General features: G+C 39.2%; 1 protein-coding gene across 1 annotated transcript; it reads left to right on the top strand.

The window, feature by feature from the left end:
• Positions 1–6,126: 6,126 nt before the first annotated feature.
• Positions 6,127–9,424, top strand: LOC115921672 (zinc finger protein 503-like). Its single transcript, XM_030979469.1, has 2 exons — positions 6,127–6,484; positions 7,991–9,424. The coding sequence occupies exons 1-2, from the start codon at positions 6,413–6,415 to the stop codon at positions 9,392–9,394; spliced, it is 1,476 nt and encodes a 491-aa protein (XP_030835329.1). The 5' UTR covers positions 6,127–6,412; the 3' UTR covers positions 9,395–9,424.
• Positions 9,425–17,750: the final 8,326 nt, after the last annotated feature.

Below are 17,750 nucleotides of genomic sequence, written 5' to 3'. Positions count from 1 at the left end.
ATAAGTGGTCACCATTTTAAGATCATCAAGGTGCAATTAAAAAAACATCGTGCTGATGTAATTACGGCACACTTCCACACTTCTTATCGACATTTTTATGCCGCGTAAATTAGTTATTTGAATTGCAATGAAAGGTGTATTCGTAAACTTTAATAAACATGCGTTATTCCTGTGTAGCCCCACCGCCCCTGGCCGGTCCGCTGATAATTATTTGAGGCCTATGCCTATATTAAACATACATACATTTTTCATAGTTTGAAAAAATAGATCAATAGTTTCTAATCTAAGATAATATCAATACACTTCACAAAACTATCTTCGAATCTTTTTTTTTAATTGGCAGAATAAAAATATTTGCTAGCTCTACCCGATGCGAAATGATAAATGACAATACGATAATCATTTACATATTGTTTTTTTTTTCAAATATAAATTATCGGGGAAAGAGAAACTAAGTGTTGCTACAAAATGATGTAGGTTTATGACTTTTACAATAGTTTCACCGTTACAGATCCATTATCCCCAAAATACTTTCCCAAATTGAAAATTTCTCCGCAATCTCGTACCTACTTTTGACGAATGATATTTTTTCTACAAATAATTTCCCCGCGTTTTTCGTGTTCGGATAAGTCTTCTTGAAATAAGTAAAAAAAAAAAAAACATTTTGCCTCAATCTCGTAGTTATTTTTGATAAATGATGATCAGTTCTATAAAATAATTTTCCCGCGTTTTCCGTGTTCGGATATGTCGTGAGAATTTAAAATTGTTAGGCCTCGACTGTTTAGTCTATCAAAACTTAAATCCTGTTCATGTCATGAGTCTGATAACTTTAAAAAGACAACTTTTAAGAACCCATATTGGATCAAACATATACATGCCAAACGGATGCCAAATGAATTTTAAATTAAAAGATTCCCTGGGAAAAAAATTGTTGAAGAATAATGTTCGCAAATGGTAAAGGTATGCATAAACCAAAATAAAGTCAAAAGTCAAAATCAAGATGATCAACATAACTATACAAATCTGACCTTTCGGACCATGGCTGTAGCTCTGAGCTACCAATTCGTCTAGCGCCATCTCTTGGGCAACCTAGGAGAGGCCTACCAATATGATACAGAGCAAACTTGCCTGCATGGGTTCATGGAGGTTCATAATTTTTTTCCTGGAAAATCGCTACTTGATTCTTCTCGATGAATGATTGAACTATTAATGAATCTTTAACGAAGCGGAAGAGATTAAAAGACAAATGGTTGTTTAGAGGATTATGATCTTTAAAATATATATATCGGTAGATTTTCAAAGCAAATGACATCGCAAGCTGCTGAAGAAAGCGATGAAAGTAATTGAAATCACAGCGACTAATCAGACAAGTTACCTTCTTGGTCAGCAGTAATTGCTTCGTTCCATTTTTACCTGAAGATAATTCTGAGTTTAGAATTCTGTGCATTGTTGACCTGATCCGTCAGCATAACCAGCATTCAAAGCTATATTTACCCAATGAATAATTTTATCTTACGTGAAAATATTGTCGATAAAATCAGGTTTGACACAGTGATAAATAAATACATCTTACGAAAAACCCATTTATGTAAAATTGCATTGATTAAACAATCGATGATTTATGTATGATGATGATGAATATTTTCTACCCCCCCCCCCTCCCCCTCTCTCTCTCTGATGTTCTGTCAAAGGCAGGTCCACAAACCCTTCTCCCTCCATCTTTATTTTTACCCTTCCTCTGAATCATGTGATATGTCGCCTATCAAACCTGATACTATATAAGTCTTGTTCTTCCTCTTCCTCGTTTACCATCCATCTTCCCTCAAAATACAGGAACAGTTTTTATACACGATAAACAGTAATGACTAATTTTTTAGGCTATTTCTCTCTGAACATCATTTTTTTCACACGTAATTCGTAATATTTACTTATAAAGGCTAATAACCCTTCTAAACTACAAGTATCTACCTCTTATCAATACATCCCACTCGATGATATATCCTTACTCTAAAGCAAAATGTTTAAAAAACCAAAGTGAAAGGGCAGTTTTCATTGTGATATGATGGATTGCAAGGCAAATTCCGCCTTCAGATTTACGCGTAAATAGCCACTTTTATTTGCTTTCGATTCTTAACGAATGACTTCACCAAACAATAATTCACGACAGGAATTTCCAGATAAGACGTATTGGAGAATTTGGAGGCCAATTTTTTATAACGAAAAAACTGATTTATCACATAAGTGTTACAAGCGCGAGCCCCCTCCCCCCTCCCCCTCCCCTTCCCAACTCTCGCTGATATTTGTTAATAAGAGGATGGACAAGCCCTGTGATTCATTGTGATCAATTCCCTTTTTAATTTTAAAACCATAACAGTTCAATAATCGAAAAAACGCATAAGAAATCAAAGACTTTCGAGAAATCCATTCAAGGACAATATCAATACTCCAATGTAAAAATCATATTGGGATTATGTTATATATATATATATATGTCTGTGTATAGTTCGCATTCAGGCACATCTCAATTTCAATGGTTCTCGAAATTGGGTTACATGATTTTTTGACTGTCTTTACGAACGTGTTGATATGGATGATATACCAGTTTTCATTCAGCTCGTTAAATCTTTTTCACCCTATATACCACTACATAATGTTGTACAGTCAAAATCAGTATGCAACCCCTACCTATAATCTTGGCGTTTGCCATACGTGATAAAGCCATCGCGATTTAGACATCTGTTTTCCTCAAATCTTAAACGTCTCTTCCTTGGTATTTAAAGAGATACATAAAGAACGTGCTAATTCTCGTGTCCACGCATGCGCAGTGAGTCTGCACGTCACAGAGAGTTTGAGCAATGGCCGCTGTCAGAATTCATTGCAGCTAGCCATAGATCTAATTATTTCTTTCACGTTCGAATCTTGTCTTGGGTCCCTTCATCAGGGCACACATGGAAACCGATGCGAGGGACGTAGAAGGCCAAAGCATGGGCAAGGCATGCAACATGATGAATGCGACGTGACGGTTGAAATAAGATAGGAAAGAGAGAGAGAGAGAGAGAGAGAGAGGCGTTCAGTCATATATGGGAGACACACAGAGACAGACAGACAAACAGACAGTCAAAGAAATAGCTAGAGAGAGAGAGAGAGAGAGTCAAATAAAGAGAGAGAGAGGGGGAGAGAGAGTCAATCATAGGCGGGATGAGAGACATATTAGACAGACAGACAGAAAGCTAGACAGTCACAGAGAGAGAGAGAGAAAGAGAAGGGGAGATGGAGATGGAGATGAGCTCGCGAAACAGACGACGAACGAGAAAAACACGGATCATTTTCGCCTTGGCTGTCTTTCATGTCGCCCGCGCGACGATTGGGTGCTCGTTATACAGTCCATTGCGCCCTCATTATCGCGGGAGAGGATCGGGAGTTTGAAAGGCGAGATGGCCCGAGCACGCCCATAACGACATGTCAAGATATGAGGATGATGACGGCGACATTGAACTACACTCTCACGTTACTAGCCTACATTCAAATCTCTTTTCCACAAATCTATTACCATGTACCGTTATGTCTGTATAGTTAAAATAGGCCTATATCATATATTGCAACGGAATATTTATGAGTTGTACAAACAGCATTGGCCACTTCTGAGACAAGTAGGTTACTCAATTATTCCTTTAACAATACAGATTGTTTATGTAGATGTACAAACTACTATTATTCTAGAGAGAGCTATAGCCGATTACAGATGAGCATGACACGCGGACTCTCAATCTCATCCAACATAATATTCTGCCCCGGCTCAAATCTTTCATTCATCCCTTCATGCAGTTCTTTCCTCTCTAAGCTTTAATTCTGTAAAACTATGATTTCAATAGGCCTAGTTGGTGAAATTACTGGAAGAAAATAACTGTTTTCTTGAAAGTTGACATGTACGAAGACATTACTCTGTGGTCTTTATTTTGATTGGCAACATTCTACAAACTGGTAGAGAGAAATAGTGATGAAATGCATGGGGGAAAATGATAGGTATCCGGACTGTAGTAAACATCAGTTCTCCCATCTCCTCACATCCAACACATACGCGCATACTGCGTTCATCAGTCCATATATTTCTAACGATATGAAGAGCAAGAGACAGTCATAACGGCCCAATATTCTGTAAAAAATGGAACTGACAGCATGCAAAATAACTGAAACAAACCAGTTGAACAACTTTGTCCTGTACACCGTCCTATACTTTGCAGGCGCAATCCCTTGTCAGAAGAAATGCGCAAACCGAGAGTCTGAACTGTATAAGACTATAGAGACTTCACTCCACACCCTGCAACTGACACTGCCAGACAAGGCCCTATATTTGATTGTTTTATGACAAGTTAAGCGTCAGAATAGAGTCTGCGCAAGAAGACTAATCTCCCAGACATCATGACATGTCTGCTAACTGAAAATTTACGCAGATTGCGATTTCAGATACACAGTGCATTCACTCTCCTCACGGTCTCTTGTTATAAATTTGCCAGCAATTCATCATTATCCCCATCTTCAATCTTGATCAACCTATGAGGGCGGGCGGGTTATTTTTGGCTATTTTACTGCATAAGCAGCGGAAAATGTGAGGGGAAATCATTTTGCTGGGCTCACTATTTTCAATTTACTTCTCGCTTCGTCAAAAAAAAAAAAAAACACGACGCAAGAGTGCAAGCGCATAAGGTCGCCGTTGTTTTCGGATATTTTTCTTTGCCTGTTTCGTCTTGCCACAAACTTACAAAGCAGTTTTCTTTTCCCTTTTCCCCCCTCTCCTTTTTCCTGGCTGTGTACTATTGAAGCAGGTCCTTTTGCTCTTGTTATTGTGCATACCGTCAATGGCCCTCTCCCCCTAGAGACCCGGGCTGGTGCAATCATCACCAGCTACCCCTAAACCAGCATGTTTTCATAAGCGTCATTTTCCAATCGTCAGAGTGTGCCGCCCCTGAACAGTCAGTCAATCAGTCTCCCAAACAAAAATCGAGACAGAGAGAGAGGAAAAGGTTTAGAGAAGAAAACCTCATTTTCTTTTAATGCCCTCCCAACCGGATACATTGCTTCATTATGTTCATTTTCAGTCCCTCCCTAATTTCCCCTTGCTCGTTTGTCCTTCTCTTTCCCCTCCTCCTCCTCCTTCCTCACTCTCTCTTCTATATCTCATCGGGAATATATGATTTCCCCCATCTCCCCTCCCTTTCCCCCACAGCAAGCTGTCAGCTAGTGTTAAAATCGGCAGCCTGTCATGTGTGTTGGTCGACCCGTCAATCTCTTGCCTGTTCGAAAAGCTCTGCTTGCTGAGGCAATGATTGATTGACGAGGGAGATAAAAATCTCCTCTAACTCATGCCTCCCCTTTGAAGCTTGCCGACACAGAGCTCCAATGGCAAGGCGATGTCAATAGCCCGGCGGAGTGCATGGGCTCGAGTTCGTTTGCTAAGACACAACAAGGCGGTGGGGTTTAGAAACGGCTTTTAACGAGCGCAGCACACAGCCACACACACATCCCAAATACACAACACACCGACACATTGTGAAAGAAAAGTGCGAAATGTGTGCTATACAGCTTGCTTGTTTTAAAAAAAAGCAGGCCCCGTTAGCCTCTCCTCCCCATCACCGAAAAGAGGGAAAAAATCCGGCTGTCGTGCAGGGTGCGGTTGTCATTCAAAGCTACTCCGACGGTCTCTTTGTTGTCACACATTAATTGCGATTATTGGGCCGATTTATCTCGGGGAATCATACCCCCTTTCAAAAGCCGTTTTTCAAATTACTCGAGCCATGTTATCAACAACAAAACGCTGACATAAATCAGACGGAATTGACAAGGCTGACACCGCATTTGATTGATCGCAGAACAGCGAGCGGCACTGGACGCCTGCCAACGGGAATTGCTAATCGCGAATTTGATTGGCTGGCGCGGAGCATGTGACAGGATCACATATCAATCATCCCCGGCCTGCGACAGCTACACATCCCGAGCGACCAATCACAAGGCAGGCACGGGCCGTCGCCCCGTGCTGATTGGTCAGCGGTAAAGTCCCTTCATCTCGCGTTGTAAATTCAATGTTTGACTTGAAGTGTTGTCGGCAAATTTGTGGTTTTGTCTGTTGTCTGCAGCGGCGGTACGCTTAGAGGAGTGCTTGTGTGGTTCGCGTAGACAAATCCATTCGCACAATGGGGCTGAGCTAGTGGGCCAGTCAGTGATGGCTCGCCGCCCGCACATCTCTCTTGCTTTCGATCGCTACTCACTGCTCAGCTCTCGCAGAAAGCGGACGTGTGTACTACCGACTCGTACTCCTGCCTGTGTTGTGATCTCTATCTTGTGATATTCTGCTATCTGTTGTGATATTGTGCTGTTCCTCTTGTGAATATTTCTTGGTTTATACCCGATTACCAACATGCTTGCGACACGGACGCAACCCCTCATGCATACGGAGTATTTACAGCCCATGGACCCGCTTCCAACAACGGTAAGGGATTAATTTCACCATTTTCACAGAGCATTTTCTCTTTTAATTTCTCTCTTGTTAAAATTTATCGTTACCTAATTGGAATTCTTCTAGAAAAATGTCACAATTTTTGCATCTGCACACTGTACAATTCAACATTCTGATACTACAAGAGCATTTACATTTAAAACACATTTTACCTGTAGAATTTGCAGAGCATTTTCCTTTTATTCAACCGCTACAGAGCTGGCACTTCTATCGGCTAAATTGTGCGATGTAAAGATTTCGTGTATCTTGATATTTGTGAGATCTACTATGCATGCAAACCGTCTGAGCTGAGAGTGCACATTTTGTAGAAATTTTGATGTTGATGTCCTCTTAATTTATCTGTTTGCTATTGTAAATTGTACATATTTCCATCCATATCGATAGTAGTATTATTAGTAAGATTTTAACTCTAAGTCTAACCGAATTTGAAATCAGCTGCTTTGGCCTTGTCAGCTCGCATATCACCCTAAATGAATGCTGTACAAGAGGCGACCGACATTGTGATTAGAAATCACTATTTTACATGTTTAGAATTTGAAGTTCATAACCGGCAGTATGCACAAAGTTACTTCATGATACGGTTATTGTGTACCTCAACAAATTATTAATAAATTTCAGTCCAAAATGACATTTTCATCGGCTTCTAACTTCTAGTATTTTTGCCACAAGTGCTCATTTTTCACGCAATATATACCACAGTGCAGTGCAGCAGTACACTCATCGCAGCACTCAGTGTATACTAACCAATTTTGAACTATATCTAGTTGCACACAGTCAATCACCTAACTGTTTTTGTCACCGTGTGTTTTAAATGATAGTTAAATCTTAATATATCTGTTATTGTAAGAACAAATTGAAAAATTGAAGTGCCGGTGTCGGCTGTGTGCTAATCATTTTTTTGCATTTCAATCTTTCCCCGTCCAATTTCAAGTCTACTCTATTAATACAAGCCGCGTGTAAAATTTGCGGACGCTTAACATTGGCACTTTATAGGCATAATGTAAATCAAGACTTCTGAAATCGAAAGTGAAACTATTTTGTATTAAATAATGCTTTTGTATCAGGTTATGAACTCTGAGAATGATATATTTATTATCTTGTTTTGCAGATTAAGTGAAGAATATTTCCAAGAAAGTGGACATTGATAAATGTGATTGTTTACTTACGCGATTGCATTATATTAAATTTGTCATGGATGTTGAATCTTCTTATTCTAACAGTCAAATTTGATAGTGTGAGCTTCGGAAGCTAATGTAACGTATGATAGGGTGCGATATAAACATAATTATTTCGTGTATCATATTCACGTTCCTTCCGAAGCCCATAAAAAACAGGGTACTTTGATGGGTTTACAATGAGACATAAACATCACATTTGCCGCCATGTGATGTTTTTATTGAGCTTGAATCGACACTCATTGTGATTAAGGTGATTAATGTTTTTATTTTCATTTCTTTTCTTATTTTATTGTACTTGTAGTTGGATGCGAAGAAGAGTCCATTGGCCTTGCTCGCTCAGACATGCAGCAGCATCGGAAAGCCGGATCCCCCTCCCAGGGACTCGAATGAGATGAAGACTGGACTCACTGCTCCACTCGACATCGGCGGCAAGAAGTCCCCTGAGAAGGCAGCAACCACGATCCACGAGCTCGACCGGTCATCATTCAAGCCCTACAAACAGAACGAGAAACGTGACGGGGATGCCTATGTGACGAAAATCGCCGCCTTCGAAAAGGCAGCATCGCGGGGATCGCCTCTTAGCGTGATCACCAGCACGGACTCGAAGCCGATCGCCAGCGCGACCACCTTTACCTCGTCGCCGCCGTCGCCAACGAAAACGAGGACAGAGTCATCGAGACCGAGTTCAAATCAGAGCACGACGGAAACTGTTTCAAGTCATACCAGTACTGGACATAGCTTTGGCTGTGGTGCTCATAGTCCGAGCCACCGGGGCGATTCTAAGCCACACGCTCAGGTTTCTTCTGCCCCTATCTTACCGACACATCTCGTCCCTCCTGCACTAGCTACAGGATTCAAACCCTCCACGTCTCTCGCCAGTACTTCACCCACATCAGGACATTGTGGATGCCCTTCACAGCTTCTTGGACATCACCTACCCCACATTGCAGATCCTGCAAGTATTTCAAAGGATCATGCTGGACATCTCTTAGCTGCAACCGCCGGTTCACCTTACGCCACCGCCTATGCACGTGTGAAAACAGCTGATGGAGGAACGACATTGATGCCTATCTGCCGTGACCCGTACTGTTCACATTGCCAATCAGCCTCACTTGCAGCAAGTGCAGCAACAGGTGCAGCCTGCACACAGTGTAGACACGATGGACTATCTTTGAACGGAGCTGTTCCGTTCGCACTTCCCGTTCACGGTGCTTTTCCCGCATATTTCCAGTCAGGCAGTCCCACCGCCGCCGCCACGCCTTACCTTTACCCACCACCCCCGGTCCCCGCCCAAACCGAGCATGGACACGTCTGCAACTGGGTTTCAGGCAACACGAGTTGTGGGAAACGTTTCGGCAGTGGTGAGGAGTTGCTGCAACATTTACGCACACACACCATGCAGTCGAACGAGTCGATAAGTACGCCGTCTCCCTACGCCTTTGCTCAATCGCTGAACGCTCAACTGAGTGCTTACTACATGCACTACCCAGCCGCTGCACCCATCCCAGGCTCATACGGACTTTCAAAACCAGGGGTACCACAATCACCCCTCAGCCCTAGTTCCCCGCTCAGATACCACCCCTACAAGGCACCCATCCCCACCTCCCTCGCCACCCTCCCTGGTCTCCCAGCAGGAGCTTACTACTCTCCTTATGCTTTCCATGACCTCAAAGGTAGACTTGCTGCAGCAGGAGTACCACACTAGCCAAAAACCATCTTCAAAGTGGTTCAAAAACTCCTTCAACTGAACTGAAAGTAATCTATTATGATGTGTGTTCACTGTTTTTAAGTTTGACGAGATTTCTGTATTCAGTTAAAAACCTGTTACAAAATTCCAAGTACTTGAAATGCATCTTGTGTGCTTGAAAGGGCCACTTTATAAAAGAATTTAAGATTACGTTTTTATTCGAAAAGTACTATTTCCTGTAAGATGAGAACATGAATTGTAAGGCTCTATCTCTAAGGGAAAATATTAATGGTATGAAGAGGGAAATATGAGTAGAACGTCCTCTCTCGATTCGAGAAGGCAGTCGTCGGCTGCTGGGGATACCACGCTGCCTCGCGATGTAACGTGATCCGCGCCAAGCGACATTTTCGCAAATATTCATCAGCAAATTTCTCCCTAGTTCCGATCGATCAAAAATACGGATATACTGTTAAGTTTTGTCCATTTCATTTCGTCGCTGTTTTCACGAAGTGACGGTAGTGAAAAAAAATTGCATTCACTTTGCGTTACGATTTTCCTCGCGTTACGATTTTCCTCACTACCGTCACTTCGTTAAAATAGGGACGATTTGTTGAATTTTAATATTGTTGAGTTTAAGTTGTGTTCAGTAGCTTCAGTTATTCAATAGATACTGCAACCTTTGCATGAAATTCAAGGGAACACGCAAGAGAGGTTTTGTCAAATAAAAAAAAAGGAATGTATTTTTTCCACTAAGGATGCGACTTGTCAGAACCGTTTATCAGACATTCATTTAGCTAAAAATGGAGGAAGAGCAGGCAGTGAGGAATTATTTATGACATGCATTTCACACGGGGCCCAAGCAGTTGGGATGTAACGTCTATTTATGACTGTGAGTAAGAGGGTGAGATGCTAAACAGCATCCTTTCATAAGAAACTCCTTATTCACAAATCAGCCGCTCTCCTTTTTCTCCGGCGCGCTCATGAGTTACAGTCGCCGCGCAAACAGACCAGCCTAGCAATTTATCTTCCTCCCTGGCGCGGCGCTAGAGAGCTGAAGCTATATCATGTTTGCAGGCCGAGCGAGGAAGGTGCCGTGTTGGCGAGCCGTAGCGATCATTTATGCCCCTGTCATTAGTCGCTTACTTCAGTTCCCCATCCCCTCTTCCCCTCTTTCTTCATCTCCTCTCCCCATCTCCCTTTCTCTCTCTATCGAAGCGAGAGCTCCGCTTGGCTAGCGCGCTGATGACGGGGCGGGATGATTGATACACCAGAATGGGACATGGTTTGGGTGAATTATCATGGCCGGGTTGGAAGGAGACCTCACCTCATCAATCTGTAAGAAAGGTCCCGAGCTCGTGTCAAGAACATAAATCCGACTCGGTATCAGAATACTGATGGCATCGGGACGCGACGACTCGTTTTTTTTATCTCCTCTTTACCGCGCCTCCATGTCATGAATCTTTTAAAACCTCCACCATTAGGAAGCCAATTAATCACAAGTATCTCTGCTCGAAACGAGCCGAGAGGAAAACGGGCTCCCAACTGCTTTGTTTCTGCCATAAATGTCATCTTTTATTAATTACCTTCAAGCACTGTGTCCTCCTGCTTAATAATAGAGCAGCCTTATTTACCCCAAATCCTAAATTGCCGGGCTTTTTGTTCCGTTTGTTTACAAACCATCGATACTTCCGACAGCCCGTTTATCACCCTAAAATTAATTCAACTGAATTACATGTCGCCTTTAATGCGTCACGCTCTTTCTTTCAGGAGACAATTAGCCCTGGTGAGCCATTAAGATTGATTAATTACTGCGTACTGGAAAGATAATTATTATGCGTGTTCTCACTTTTATGTGTCGACTATTCTGTTGGTCGGATTGTTATATTTATGTGTGTATGTATATACAACTCTTTTTCTGTATAGAGAGGTTAAAAATGAGCAGCCGTGTCAAAGTTAATGTGGTGTTTTATTGATGTATATACATGTACAGTTAAGAGATATTAAAATAAAAAAGATATTCCATGATTTCAAATTCAAATAAACGTCTTATGAGCTGTTATTGTTTTCCTAGGATCATCATAGTGGATTACAAGGTTGGAATTTGATCTGTTTGCGGTGATGAAGGGTAGTTTGGGGATGATTGATGTACTGATTAAACTAATGATAACAATGATTGGGTGATTGACAGATTGATTGCATGATTAATGGACTGGATGATTGATTGAATTATAATATGATTGATTGAATCAGTGAGTAAATTGCTGACTGACCGATTGATGACATGACTGACCAATCGGCTGATTGTAACTATGATTGCTTTAACCGATCGTTTGATTGGTTATTGACTCTCCAATTGATTGCTTTTCTGATTGATTGAATGAGCGATTTATTGATTGGATGTGAATGTGTGATTGTTGAGCTTGATCGATAACGTGAGATTAAGAAATAATCGAAATATCTAGGGAAAATACTAAAAGAATTAAGTGTAATTCCAGAGAATGAGAGAGACAAGGAGAGAAGGAGAGAAATAGAAAATCAAATTGAAAGAAAAATGAAATGATCAGACTTACATTTTGGTAAAAAATAGCACAGACCTCCACCCCCCAAAAAATAATATTGATGATACATACAATTTATAAATCAGTTACATTTTCTAATCTTTTGTTTCCATCTTCACATGTATTAAAGAATTTGAAGACGTAAACTGAAGTGTGGAAAAAGCAATTGATAGATTTATTAATAATTGATTCTTTATGAGGGAGGGGAACTGAAGGAAAAGTGCAGCGTGTGTGTAAGAGAAATAACTACAACGATATCCTCCTTCAAAATACATGTGTATGTACATTATAATTTAAAATAACGTGAGAGAGGAATATAGATATAAGAAATGAGAAGTCGAGGCGTTTTGTGAGATAGTTTGCATGAGTATAATTTTATATAGATGGAGATTGTAGGAGGGGGACTATGTACCTCAATAGAAAAACCCATTTATGCATAATGTGTGACTGTGTGCAAAAACAGTGCAATGTGTTGTGATGTTTTTATGCTACATTCCTTTTAAAAGTCCGTTAGTTATTACTTTTTAATCAATAGTCACGAGAAATGGAGAATATTGTAATTTCATTAACTTTATTTTAATGCATTTTACATCGACGTGGAATCGTAAGATATTTGTTACTTTATAAAGTCAAAGCCAACGAAGCATTTGGTGGCAGGTGTTTTTGTGGTTTAAATGCGATCTTTCGTTTTTTTAGGTTAGCGATTCAAGGAAATCATAAATATTGATGATGTTATTGAAACGTTCGATTTAAAGATAAATTTGAGTTCTGGTATAAAAATTTTTTTAAATGAATTCTCACAGAATCAAACGAAACTTACACTGAATTTTCTAGAGTACAAATAAATGTCATTCGCCGAACAATTTTTGTTAAAAATGTATACTGGGTGAGTAATGAGCATAGAAAGATAAGAAATCAAGGTTAGTAGCCCCGACACAATTTGTGTAGTCCCATATCCATCTTTCTGTGTACAGTGCCTGTTACTTTACCAAGACTGGGTCAAATTTATTATGATTTAGATGACGCCAGAACCTTGCAGTACACACCAATACTTGCATGCTACATGATCAACTTTTCCTAGTCCATTCCACACCTTTTCTTTCACAATGCAATCGCATGACCAGAACTCAACTTTATCTTTAATGACTTTTAATGTTTTCTGGATTTAAAAGGAACGATTTGCTCCTCAGAAAAGACAACTTTCCAAATTTCTTTGAAAATGAAGAAAGAAAACTGACGCGCTGATTGAAATGGCAGTTTTATGAAGGCGTAGATTCATTATTTGTAATCTCCAAAGTATAACTTGCAACATGAATAAAACGTTCGTTTCAGATAATGGCGCCCATACCGAGGAAAAGACGTTTCATGAAACAATTTTCACACATGAATTATACTTCGAAAATGGAGAACTCTGTATTCCTAAACCCGTGAGATTAACAAGATATTGATGAACATTGTCTCGGTGATTGAGGGGACAAATCTTGGGACCGGCTTTGCAATGCTAGAATTTTTTTTGACGTAATGAAAACACAGCGTGCACCGGGGAAGCGTGTGTACGCTACGTACAATGCCAAGATCTTTTTGCTAATACATTTATACCGTCCATTTATAACTTCAAAGACAAGAAAATATCTCAAGATCTACCCCAAAAGATTTTGGATGGTCTGTATATTTCTTTTCTCCATGCTCTATTGTCAAAATAAAACATTTATTAAAATAATCTGATTATATCGTAATATAAATTTGTCAATTCATCATACACATCTTCCCACTCGAAAGTTTTATTATAATGAATTAGCACACGAAATACTTGCACATAATACCGACGACTTTCATTTTCAACAAATTCATTTCGACATCTTCATAATTTACTAGTCTACCTCTCACTTTAAAAACAAGATAACGTCTTAGGATTTATAAATGAATCTTGAGTATACCTATAAATTAAATTAAGTGCTATCTTAGGCTATACCCATTGTATCAAAGGCAATTTATTTAATGATGCCATTGCGGTGTGTATTGGTCATACCGAAAGTTAAAACAATGTGATATAATACACCTGAAGTGAAGTGCTTTGCACATTAATTTTGCCACATTCTCTATACTTAATGACTTTCACTTTCAAGCGTATTGTAAATCGTTTTAAGATCATCCTGCAATGCGTGTAGAGTGTATCATATTGGGAAAGTGAACTATTTTATCAATGGATATTGGTAACACAATACAACGCAACTGTGATACATTGTTAAGTTATATAGCGTCCAAATATACCTTTCCATGTAAACACCCACCCGCGATTATTCAAAAATTAAGCATTATTATTTGCTCTCAAATATGGGGAAAATTCTGTATCCCTTGGGTAGCCTTTAAAGTCGTGTTTGACCGAATATAGTGGCCTACTACCTTGCAAAAGCACATTTCTACCGCTTAAACTGTTGAACTTACCTTTAAGCCATCTGTATGGGCATGTATATCCTGTTTTCCAGTAAAATTATGACAAACAGAATGATTGATCTTTAGAAGGATATGGTATTATGTATAAATCACGAAGGGAGTGATTACATGACGGAGATGATTGATGAAGAATATACACGCACAAAGATATATGTATATAGATATATACCCTCAGCCAAAAAAGATATTGGATAAGATTTTCAAATATATTGTAAGTATTGTAAATTTTCAAGTATATTTTTCTTTTCCCCTATTATTTATTAATTGAATAGTATAACAACCGGTACGTGTCTTTTATGTAACACATAGAAAGCCACGTACCGGTAGTTATATTGATTACAAATAAAAACACATGAATTGTACTTATAATTATGACAACATTAATTATACGTTTTTTAATCATAATTAACATTTTTTTCCAGAGGAATTTTTAGTATGTGAAAAATTGATTTGTCCCCATTTATGTTTCTTGAGACATTAAAGCTTACATCTAAAAGTATTCAACAAAGGTCCTAATTCAACCAGTTCTCTTTTCATTCTTGAGTTACGATAAACACACACAAAAACATCAAATTTACAAGGGGAATAATAGTTCAATTGTTAACTGTATATTATTTTGTTTGTAGTATATGAATTAGAAGGGAGAACACACACATGAAATACGTTGATTATAACCAACACACACGAAGATACTTGAGGAGTGTACATTTTTTTTTTAGCAATGACGCACGAGTTAATTTCATCAGGTATAAGTAATTACAGCTCGGAATATCAAGACATTTGAAGAAGGAAAACTGCGACTAGACAGAAATAGAAGAAAAATATTGCTCTTCTTTTGATTATATGGTTTCATATCACAGAAAAACGTACAATTATTATGAAACAGAGCGGCAGAGTAACCGAGGATGGGATTTTTCATCACGCGAATATACGCTACAACAGTTATAAAGATGCTTGAGTTATTTTGTATTCTTCCCTATCCCCTCCTGTTGCTCCTACTCTGTCTCTCTGTCTCTCTCTCTCTGTCTCTCTCTCTCTCTCTCTCACTCTCAACCCACTATCTCTCTTTCTCTCTCTCTCTCTCTCTCTCTCTCTCTCTCTCTCTATCTATCTCACACACTCACACAGTTTCTCTCTCTCTCTCACTCACTCTCACTCTCTCTCTATCTCTCTCCCCCACACACACGCACACCACACACACGCACACACACACTTTTTCTCTCTCTCTCACTCTCAATCCCTCTCCCCCTCTCTCTCTCTCTCTCTCTCTCCCCCTCCCCTCTCCCCTCTCTCTCTCTCTTTCTTTCACTCACCATCTCCTTATACCTCTCTCCTTTCTCTTCCTTATCCTCTCTCTCTCTCTCTCTTCCCTCACAATACTCACATCTAACTCTCTTAAAACAGATTATTATCATGCGACAAAAAATGCATTATACAAATATCTGCCATGTGCAAGCAGTATATGTATCGCTTATCATGCAAACAGGAACTCACAGTTGAAATACCCACATGCCTATTTCACATTGTATCTTTTATATCAGTATAATTTATCATTTTGTGTTTGGAATATGACTTATGCAGAGCCAATCGATTGTGTTTATTATTTTTACCATTCTCACCATCTTTAACTTTAAAAAATCATAATTATAATTATTAATCTTCTTCTTATTATCATTCCGGTGTATTATTATTATAATTATTATTACCACTACTGCTACTATTATCATTATCAATATTATCATTATCATTATCATTAATATTAGTATCATTATTATTATTATTATTATTATTGTCATTATCATCATCATTTCTATTATTTATACTATACCCCATATAAAACACAAGACTTGATAACGTTTTTTTTTTTTTTCAATTGTTTTTGGAAAATAAGTGTATCGTATAATTCACGGTTTCTTCTGGCTTCCCTCACCATGACCATATCAGGAAACGATAAGGTTATATCGGTTATATCGTCTGAAAAACAAGTATTAAAGTGAACACTCAAGAAAGATAATGATAGTGTATATAACCATGGTTTAAAAGTATGCACGGTATTTATAAATGTCATAGATCGTGAAGTATACAACATGTACAGTGAAACCTGTTTATAAAGACCGTTGAAGGAAGACAAGTAAAGCGGTATATGAATAGGGTGGTGGTCTTCGTATTTTCCCCCAATCATTTCAATACACATTTCAATAAGAAACACTCTTCAAGAGAAATTAAACAAAACAATATCTTAATACGCTCTTCTTGTTGGTGCTTCTAGTGATCTCCAATCAAATCTGTAATACGGTTCTTCCAAAGGTTCTGAAGGCTGTATAGAGGACAACATTGGTGAGGACACCTGTCCGGCCGGATAAATTTTGAATTATGGTAATGCATTGAAATAAGTTCTGAAGGAATTAAACAAATCAAACGTATCTCTTTGTATCGGATAGCGGAAATCTGTCAATAAAAGGCGATATAAGAAATCGTAATTGTGACGCATTTAACTATCATTCTTAGCAAAGTAGGCACTGATAGAGACTAAGTAATGCTCTCATTATCGTATGATAATCTGAAAAGCAAGTAACATAGGTTTTTTAAAGACATTAAACATCATTATGATTGCATGATCTAGGAGAATACGCTAGATAGAAATCAGGATGATGGATTGGCCTGTCCTAATCAGGATAATGGACGCACATCGGTTGTTTGACTAAATTGAGGTCAGGCGTTATGACACGTGTAGTTGAAACATATTTCTAATACACTGAAAAAACTATTCTCTGGCACGTATTCTTCCAATTTGTCAGTAATTTTGATAACATCGCATCCTTTCGCCACACCCTATTTACTCTGTAAGATGTTTTACACGCGTGTTATATTGAAAGCGACGATGTCCGCGTGGGCCCAAAAATTGAACTGGGCACCTGCATTATGGGGGAGGGGGGGGGGGGCATTGTCTTGTTGGATGAAATGCGAATTAAAAAAGAAGGGGTGAGTTAGAGGTCGAACCACCTCCATAAGTTTCGTTTCCATCCCTCCCTTTCCGTTCCCGCATTAAATTTTTTTTTTTTCTTCTTTTGTTTTAGCCATTCCAATTTGGGGAAGATGGAGGTGGGGGGGGGGGGGGGACAAGTACACCCCCTCATATCTTCGCCACTGTCATCACAATATGAGCAAGACAGCGTCATACAGTCTTTGATGAATGGTGGATGATGGAGGCGTGTATTTGCGATGTGTAACATGCCTTTCCCTCGCAAATAGAATCCTTAATTGCAGAATCAATCATGTCCAGTCATAATACTTCCACTCATCTCAAAAACTCAAAAAGAATCACATCACCCCCTCTTTTTTTGGTTTTAGTTCTTAATTGC

This window comes from Strongylocentrotus purpuratus, unplaced genomic scaffold, assembly GCF_000002235.5.
Source record: "Strongylocentrotus purpuratus isolate Spur 01 unplaced genomic scaffold, Spur_5.0 spur5_scaffold_10, whole genome shotgun sequence".
NCBI classification, from domain to species: Eukaryota; Metazoa; Echinodermata; class Echinoidea; order Camarodonta; family Strongylocentrotidae; genus Strongylocentrotus; species Strongylocentrotus purpuratus.
This window is presented reverse-complemented; position numbering and strand designations above follow the sequence as displayed.

What these genes read in the sequence shown, in the direction of transcription:
- LOC115921672 (XM_030979469.1), top strand. Translation starts at nt 6,413, where the DNA reads ATGCTTGCGACACGGACGCAACCCCTCATGCATACGGAGTATTTACAG. An exon ending in TGGACCCGCTTCCAACAACG is followed by an intron (nt 6,485 to 7,990) that starts GTAAGGGATTAA and finishes TTGTACTTGTAG; the next exon opens with TTGGATGCGAAGAAGAGTCC.